Source organism: Arachis duranensis, chromosome 9 (assembly GCF_000817695.3).
Source record: "Arachis duranensis cultivar V14167 chromosome 9, aradu.V14167.gnm2.J7QH, whole genome shotgun sequence".
In the NCBI taxonomy this organism is placed as follows: Eukaryota; Viridiplantae; Streptophyta; class Magnoliopsida; order Fabales; family Fabaceae; genus Arachis; species Arachis duranensis.
The window spans coordinates 36,780,686-36,789,745 of record NC_029780.3 but is presented as its reverse complement, the minus strand read 5'-3'; the positions used below and the strand labels follow the sequence as shown (position 1 = coordinate 36,789,745).

The window sequence follows — 9,060 nt, the reverse complement described above, 5'->3', positions numbered from 1 at the left end:
AAATACAATAGTAAAAGGTCCTACTTATAGAGAACTAGTAGCCTAGGGTTTACAAAGATGAGTAAATTACATAAAAATCCACTTTCGGGCCCACTTGGTGTGTGCTTGGGCTGAGCATTAAAGCATTTTCGTGTAGAGACTTCTCTTGGAGTTAAACGCCAGCTTTTGTGCCAGTTTGGGCGTTTAACTCCCATTCTTGTGCCAGTTCCGGCGTTTAACGCCGGGCAGTTTTGAGCTGATTTGGAACGCCGGTTTGGGCCATCAAATCTTGGACAAAATATGAACTATTATATATTGCTCGAAAGCCTAGGATGTCTACTTTCCAACGCCGTTGAGAGCGCGCCAATTGGGTTTCTGTAGCTCCAGAAAATCCACTTCGAGTGCAGGGAGGTCAGAATCCAACAGCATCTGCAGTCCTTTTCAGCCTCTGAATCAGATTTTTGCTCAGGTCCTTCAATTTCAGCCAGAAAATACCTGAAATCACAAAAAAACACACAAACTCATAGTAAAGTCCAAAAAAGTGAATTTTAACTAAAAACTAATAAAAATATAATAAAAACTAACCTAAAAACAATGCCAAAAAGCGTATAAATTATCCGCTCATCAGTCTCAGCAGATTAATTTTATTACTCAACAATTGAATGGGATGCAGGTTTCAGCTGTCAACACTCAGAATGCACATCAGGAGGCCCCTTATGACATGACTGGTAGCTCTATGCAAGGTGAGAATTATGATTATGCTCAATCTTCTTCTGAACAAGTTAATTACATGGGTAATGCTCCTAGAAATCCCAATAATGATCCATATGCAAAGACCTATAATCAGGGGTGGAGAAATCACCCAAATTTAGGGTGGAGAGAGCAACCTCAGAGGGCACTGAATTTTAATAATGATTCTTAGGGCGGTTTTCATCAGAACAATTTCAATAACCACCAGTTTTAGTTATCTCAGCAAGCAACTCCTCAGTCTCAGAAGAACAGTGATTTGGAATCACTAATGGCAAACTTTATACAGGAAACCAGAGCATCAATCATGAACTTGGAGATGCAAGTAGGCCAATTGAGCAAGCAGATACCTGAGAGGCCTTCAAGAACATTTCTGGTGATACAGTGGTGAATCCAAGAGAAGACTGCAAGGTCATTCAATTGAAAAGTGGTAAAGTGACTGGTTCTAAGACTAAGGTCAATAAGGAGCTAGTTGAAAAAAAAGCTCCAAAGGAGAAGAAAGAAGAGGTAGAGCATGTCCCTCCAAGGCGTGCAGATAACCCATTCCCAGTCTCTCTTGACAGTCATCCTACATTGCCAAAGGCTTCTGAGTACAAGCCTAAAATGCCATATCCTCAGAGACTTCATAAGGCTTCCAAGGACAAGCAATTTTCTAGATTGTTAGAAGTCTTCAAGAAGCTTCAGATCAACATTCCTTTTGCTGAAGCTCTTGAGAAAATGCCTCTCTATGCTAAATTCATGAAAGAACTGTTGACTAACAAGAGGAACTGGAAGGAACATGAGACAGTACTATTAACTAAGGAATGCAGTGCTATTATTCAACATAACCTTCCTGAGAAGATGCAGGATCCAAGGAACTTTGTAATTCCTTGCACCATTGGAGATGTCACTATTCAAAGAGCTTTGTGTGATCTTGGAGCTAGCATCAATCTCATGCCACTTTTAGTTATGAAAAAGCTCCAAATTTAGGAGGTAAAACCCACTCGTATTTCTCTTCAACTTGCTTATCTTTCTATTAAATTTTCTACGAGGATTGTTGAGGATTTACTTGTGAAAGTAGGGCCATTTATTTTTTCTGCTAATTTTGTTATATTGGATATGGAAGAGGAAAAAAAGTCCTCTATTATTCTTGGAAGACCCTTTTTATCTACAGGTAGAGCTCTGATTGATGTGCAAAAGGGTGAATTAACCCTGAAGGTCAATAAAGAATAGGTGGTCCTTAATGTATTTGAAGCCCTCAAACACCCTAATAATTCTGAGGGTTATATGAGAGTTGATGTTGTTGAACCACTTGTTCAAGAGGTACTAGAAGCTGAGGTACTTGATGATATTCTGGATCCTATCTCTGAGTATGAATTACTTGAGATTGATGATTCACCACCCCAGAAGAACATGGTGAACACGCATAAGATGGAGGAAGAAGTCCCCAAGCTTAAGCTAAAGCCCTTGCCTCCTTCTTTGAAATATGTGTTCTTAGGTGAAAATGATTCATATCCAGTGATTATTAGCTCTTCCTTGAAACATAGTGAGGAAGAGGCACTTATTATAGTGCTCAGGAGCCATAAAACAGCTCTTGGGTAGACCATTGGTGATTTAATGGGGATTAGTCCAACCAAGTGTATGCACAAGATCCTTCTTGAAGAAGATTCTAAACCGGTTGTGCAACCATAAAGGAGACTCAATCCAACTATGAAAGAGGTGGTCCAAAAAGAGGTAATGAAACTATGGGAAGCCAGCATTATATACCTTATTTCTAACAGCCCTTAGGTGAGTCCTGTGCAAGTAGTTCCCAAGAAAGAAGGGATGACAGTGATCAAGAATGAAAAGAATGAGCTAATTCCTACACGGACAGTCACAGGATGGAGAATGTGCATAGACTACAGGAGGCTCAACACTGCTACATGGAAGGATCACTTCCCCTTGCCTTTCATTGATCAGATGCTTGAGAGGTTAGCTGGTCATGCTTTTTATTGTTTTCTAGATGGATACTCTGGATGTAACCAAATTATAGTGGACCCTCAAGATCAAAAGAAGACGGCATTCACATGTCCTTTTGGAGTATTTCCTTATAGAAGAATGCCATTTGGACTCCGTAATGCCCCAGCAACTTTCACAGGTGTTTGCTTTCAATTTTTCTGATATGGTTGTGGCTATGGCTTCCACCCACTTTGAGACATACTCCACTGCCACCAAGATGTATCTGAAAGAGTAAGAAGGGGTAAAAGGTCCCATGAAATCAATACCCCTTAGGTCAAATAGCTCTACTTCCAAGATGAAATTTTGAGGCATCTCATTCCTTTTTGTCAATTCTCCAGCTCTTTAGCATTCATTGCATTGGTGAACAAACTCTCTGGCATCCTTGAAGATAGTTGGCCAATAGAAACTGTTTTGTAGTACCTTTGTAGCTATTCTCTCTGGTCCAAAGTGTCCACCATATGCTGAACCATGACAATGCCACAATATGTCCTTCATTTCATTTTCATGGACATACCTCCTAATCATTCCATCAGAGCACCTCTTGAATAAGAAGGGTTCGTCCCACAAGAACTTCCTTGCTTCATTGAGTAACTTTTTCACTTGTTGCTTAGAGAATTCTTGAGGTATCTTCCTTCCTACTTTGTAATTTTCTATGTCAGCAAACCAAGGTACTTGTTGAATTTGGAATAGGTGCTCATCAGGGAAATTCTCATTTACTTGTTGTGGTCTATCTTGATAGGCTTCTTGTGGTACTCTTGATAAATGATCTGCCACTTGATTTTCACTTCCCTTCCTATCTCTTACTTCAATATCAAACTCTTGTAGCAGCAGCACCCACCTAATAAGCCTTGGCTTTGAATCCTGTTTAGACATTAAATACTTGAGTGCGGCATGGTCAGTGTACACTATAACTTTTGAGCCAATCAAGTATTGCCTAAACTTATCAAATGCATAAACAATTGCCAAAAGTTCTTTCTCAGTGGTGGTATAATTTTTCTATGCTTCATTTAACACTTTGCTGGCATAATATATGACATGGTGCAACTTATCTCTCTATTGTCCCAGCATAGCACAAATAGCAAGGTCACTTGCATCACACATAAGTTCAAAAGGTAAGTTCCAGTCAGGGGGTGTGATGATTGGTGTTGTGATGAGTTTTCTCTTTAAGGTTTCAAAGGCATGCTTACAGTTGCCATCAAAGATGAAAGGGTTGTCAATCACTAGCAGATTGCTCAATGGCTTTGCTATTTTTGAGAAATCTTTGATGAACCTTCTGTAGAAACCAGCATGTCCAAGAAAACTCCTTACTACTTTCACATTAACGGGTATAGGAAGTTTTTCAATAATTTCTATTTTTGCTTTATCAACTTCTATACCTTTGCAGGACACTTTATGCCCAAGAACTATCCTTCAGGAACCATGAAATGGCATTTTTCCCAGTTCAAGACCAAGTTAGTTTCTTGGCATCTTTTCAAAACAAGAGTTAAATGATGCAAACAAGTATTAAATGAATTGCCAAAGACAGAAAAATCATCCATGAAGACTTTCAACACTTCAATCAGCCTTGTCTCTTCTTCCATATTTAAGGAGGAGTTAATGATCACTAGTAGGGTCTCTTCTTCTCCCAGAAACACATATTTGAGGTGAGGGGGAAGAGGCTTCAACTCTTGTTTTGGCTTCTCTTTCTCCTTGTCTTCACTGGAAATCTCTACCACTTCTTCTTCCTGTTGCTCATGACAAGTGGCTTCTAACATTTCCTCCACCAAACTTTCTATCATATCCACCTTCATGTAGTTTTCTTGTTCAGGGGGGTGTTGCATTGATTTGAAGACATTGATGACCATTTGTTCATTATGCACCCTGAAAATCATCTCTCCCTTCTCTACATCAATAATGGCTCTGGCCGTGGCTAAGAATGGTCTTCCCAAGATGATTGAATTGTTTCCTTCTTCCTCTGTATTCAGAATTACAAAGTCTGCAGGGAAGATAAACTCTCCAACCTTTACTAAGAAGTTTTCCACAATGCCATTGGGTGTCTTGATTGATCTGTCAGCCATCACCAAAGACATCCTGGTAGGTTTGAGTTCTTTTATGGCAAGCTTTCTCATCATTGATAACGGCATCAGATTAATGCTAGCACCAAGGTCACAGAGAGCTTTGTCTAAGGTCATTTTGCCTATGGTGCATGAAACTACAAAGCTCCCTGGATCTTTGAGCTTTGGTGGGATACCTCCTTGAATCACAGCACTACATTCTTCAGTGAGAAGTATAATCTCCGTTTCTTGCCAACTCCTCTTCTTGTTGATAAGCTCTTTCAAGAACTTTACATACAGGGGCATTTGCTCAAGTGCTTTAGCTAAGGGAATATTAATCTCCAACTTCTTGAAGACTTCAAGAAATTTTGGGAAGTGTTGGTTCTTAGTCTCTTTGCTGAACCTTTGAGGATATGGTAATGGAGGTGTGAAGTTCAATTCCTGCCTTTGTTCCTTCGTTGACTCTCCCATTGCTTCCTTCTCTTTTCTTAATTTTGGTGCCTGGTCTTCCTTTTCTTGAGGCTGATTCTAGAGCTGCTTGCTTGCTGTTGCATCTTCATCATTGGCTTTCTCTCCTTCAGCTTGTTTCTCGTCACTTTCCTTTGGCTTCTTGGTTGCTTCTTCATTTTTCACTAGGATTTTTCCACTCCTTAGCTGTATTGCCTTACACTCCTCTTTTGGATTAGGAATAGTGTCACTTGGTAGTGAGCTTGAGGGTCTTTCAATGGCAATCTGCTTGGAGAGCTGTCCAATTTGCCTTTCCATATTCTTCATGGAGGCTTCCTGGTTCCTTGTTGTCATTTCTTTGTGCTTCATTAATTTTTCCATTAAGAGCTCCAAGTTGGTAATTCTCTGAGAATCTTGTGAGATTGGTTGATTGTGGGGAGTTGAGGGTTGAGAATGAGTGTTTTGGTTAGAGGTTTGGTTATTGGATGGATGATGGTTAGCATTGGGGTAAGTGTTTTGTGGTCTTCTGTATGTGGTTTGGTTATTATTCGGCTGGTTGTTGTGGTTTGTGTTTTTCTAATTGTTTTGAGTTGAGTTCCTTTGCCATGGCTGCTGAGTTTGATTGTGGTTGTCTCCCCATCTGAGGTTGGGGTGGTTCTTCCATGAAGGGTTGTAAGTATCGCCATAGACTTCATTTGGTCCAGAATTTTGGTTGTGCATGTACTGGACTTGTTCTTGCTGTTGCTCCTCTTGAGTTTCTTCATTTTGACCCCCTGTGGTTGATGGTTGGCTTGTGTTAACTGCTGCAACTTGGAGGCTATCAATCCTCTTGGCCATTTGCTCAAATTATTGTTGAATTTTCTGCTGCATCATTTTGTTTTGAGTCAGGATTGAGTCCACTCCTTCCAACTCCATCACTCCTTTCCTTTGTGCTGGTTGGCGTTGCCTTTGGTGAGCAAAGAAGTACTGGTTGTTAGCCACCATATCAATGAGATTTTGAGCTTCCTCTGCAGTTTTCATGAGTTGCAAAGAGCCTCCAGCTGAGTGATCCAATGCTTCCTGGGATTTCAATGTTAAGCCTTCATAAAAATTCTGCAACTTATCCCATTCAGTAAACATTTCAGGAGGACACTTCCTAATTAGAGCCTTGTAGCTCTCCCATGCCTCATAGATGGGTTCAGCCTCCATTTGTGTGAATGTTTGTACCTCAGTCTTCAACCTAATGATCCTTTGAGGTAGGTAAAATTTGGCAAGGAACTTGGTTACCTAATCATCCCAATTGTTGATGCTGTCTCTTGGGAATGATTCCAACCATTGAGTGACTTTGTCTCTGAGAGAGAATGGAAAGAGCAGTAGCTTGTAGCTGTCAGGAGGCACACCATTGGTTTTGACAGTGTCACAAATCCTCAAGAAGGTAGATAAGTGTTGGTTGGGGTCTTCAAGTGGTCCTCCTCCATAAGAGCAATTATTTTGAACCAAGGTGATGAGTTGTGGCTTCAATTTGAAGTTGTTTGCATTTACATTTGGAGTTAAAATGCTGCTTCTGCAATGTCTAGGATTTGCAAATGTATAGGAGGCCAAAACTCTCCTCTGTGGTGGATTGTTGTTGTTATTGGCTGCTCCTCCTGGTGGATTGGTTGAATGTTCTTCCATGTCTTGAAATTCTTCTTCTGACTCCTCCTCTCTAACAATGTTTTTCCCTCTTTCAGCTCTTCTTAATCTCCTGAGGGTTCGTTCATCTTGTTCATGAAAGGTGGGTGTAGCTCTTCTTGTATCTGTCATATAAACAAAACACAAGAAACACACAAAACCAGTGACACTTCAATCTATTGCTAGAGTGAAGTTTTAGTTAGCTTAAGCAAAAATTCAAACAGTTAGTGGGTTAGTTAAAAATTAAAGAGACAGAAAAGAAAAAGTGCTTGATCTAGACCTCCACTTCACTTTATCATTGTCAATCTATTTCAATCCCCGGCAACGGCGCCAAAAACTTGATGTGCGGAAAATGATCCGACACAAAACTCACCGGCAAGTGCACCGGGTCGCATCAAGTAATAAAACTCACGGGAGTGAGGTCGATCCCACAAGGATTGAAGGATTGAGCAATTTTAGCTCAGTGGTTGATTTAGTCAAGCAAATAGAAGTTGAGTTGTGTGATTTGTGATTGACAGAAGCTAAATTGCTTGAAATGTAAAGGGAGAAGGGCAATTGCAGTAAATTAAAGAGCAATCGAAGTAAAGAAGCTGAATCTTAAAGAACAAGTAAATGAAGTTGCATAAACTTAGATTGCAAGAAATGTAAATGGCTAAAGCTTAGAGTGCAAGAAATGTAAATTGCTTGAATCATAAAAGGAATCGGGAATTGGAATTGCAGAATTTAAACAAGACAGAAATAAATTGCAACTAGCAGAAGAACTAAATATGAATTGAAGTGCAATAGATCTCAAACAGAAAGATAAAAATGCTTGTAGAATGAAAATAGAAAATGACTGATGCTAAATTGCAGCAAATTAAAAGAGGTTGTAGATCTCAGGAGTGGAAGAGACTAGAAAACAAGTCTAGATCTCAAATCCTTCCTTGATCCAACAAGAACAATTGCAAAAGAACTAAAGGAAAGTAAATTGCAGAAAGAGTAGAAGATGAAGCAGAGAATGGAAATTAAAATTCAATTATGCAGAAAATTAAAGTAAGGGATCTCAAGGTGAGATTGAAACAGAAGTTCTTCAATTCTTCACCCAAGATCCAAAATCAAAAATAAAGAGTGCCCAAGCAAGAACAAGGAAGAAGAGAGATCAATTCTCCTTCCCAATTCTCTAAGAATTAAATTCCAAAGTAAAAGTTCAAAAAAATGAAAATGGAAGTTAAAGGAAAATTCAAAAGTGATTCTAGCCGTCCTAATTACATCAAACTAGCTCCTATTTATACACCTTCCATTCTTGGATTTTGGAATTTGGATGGGCTTTTGATTTAGTGAAGATTTGAATTTAATTGGATTTTTAATTGATTTTCCAGCCCATGAAGAAATTGGTTCCAGGAGGATGCTCAGCTCACAAGTTGAGCTGAGCATTGAGGCTTTGTGTGTGGATCCTTTTGTAGCGTGGAAGGCATCAAGGGAATGCTCAGCTCACTTTGTGAGCTGAGCATTGGTGCCTTGGTGCAAAATTGTTGCGCGCCTTGTGCCCCTGGACCGTGTCAAGATGCGCGCTCCACTTCCCTGGCACATGTCAAGATGCTTGTGTGATGCACCATGGGTAGCGCTCAGCTCTCCAAGTGAGCTGAGCATTGAGGCATCCAAGGGAAGGTCCTTGGTTCGAAACTTGAGGGAAGCATGCGTTGAAGCTTTTCTCTTGGTGAAGGAAGTGGCGCCTTGCTCCTTGCTTCCTCTAGGTGCTTGGTTCGAACCTTGGAGGATGCATTTGGCCATTTTTAGCTCATTTTCCCTTGTGAGTAGCGCTCCCCCAACCCCCTTTGGTCATGGGTTCAATCCTTGGAGCAAGCATTGGCAACTTATTTTCTTTGATTTATTTCTTGTGAGAGCCCGATAATGCTCACTTGGTGAGCTGAGCATTGTTTTTCATTTCCTTGTTTCTTGGCTTCATATTGTGCTCAGCTCACAAAGTGAGCAGAGCATTGTGCCTTGGTCCCTTGAGGGAAAATGTATTTAGCATCAATTAGATGGTGGTTGTTTGATTCAAAGAAGTCATGCATTTTCATTCCAAATTACTTACTTAGAATGCAAGAAAGTGCATAAAACCTAATGAAAATAAAGAAAAAGACTAGTGAAACTAGGCTAAGATGACTTGTCATCACAACACCAAACTTAAAACTTGCTTGTCCCCAAGCAAGCATCAAACACAAGAGAAGATAGAATGAAATAGATA

The 9,060-nt window shown here is 40.0% G+C and overlaps 1 protein-coding gene across 1 annotated transcript; it reads right to left on the bottom strand.

The window, feature by feature from the left end:
• Window positions 1-2,703: 2,703 nt before the first annotated feature.
• Window positions 2,704-5,207, bottom strand: LOC107465175 (uncharacterized). The gene is made up of 3 exons (XM_016084170.1): window positions 4,674-5,207; window positions 3,074-3,699; window positions 2,704-2,926 (listed from the first exon to the last, which is right to left on the bottom strand). The coding sequence occupies exons 1-3, from the start codon at window positions 5,205-5,207 to the stop codon at window positions 2,704-2,706; spliced, it is 1,383 nt and encodes a 460-aa protein (XP_015939656.1).
• Between the last annotated feature and the right edge of the window lie 3,853 nt (window positions 5,208-9,060).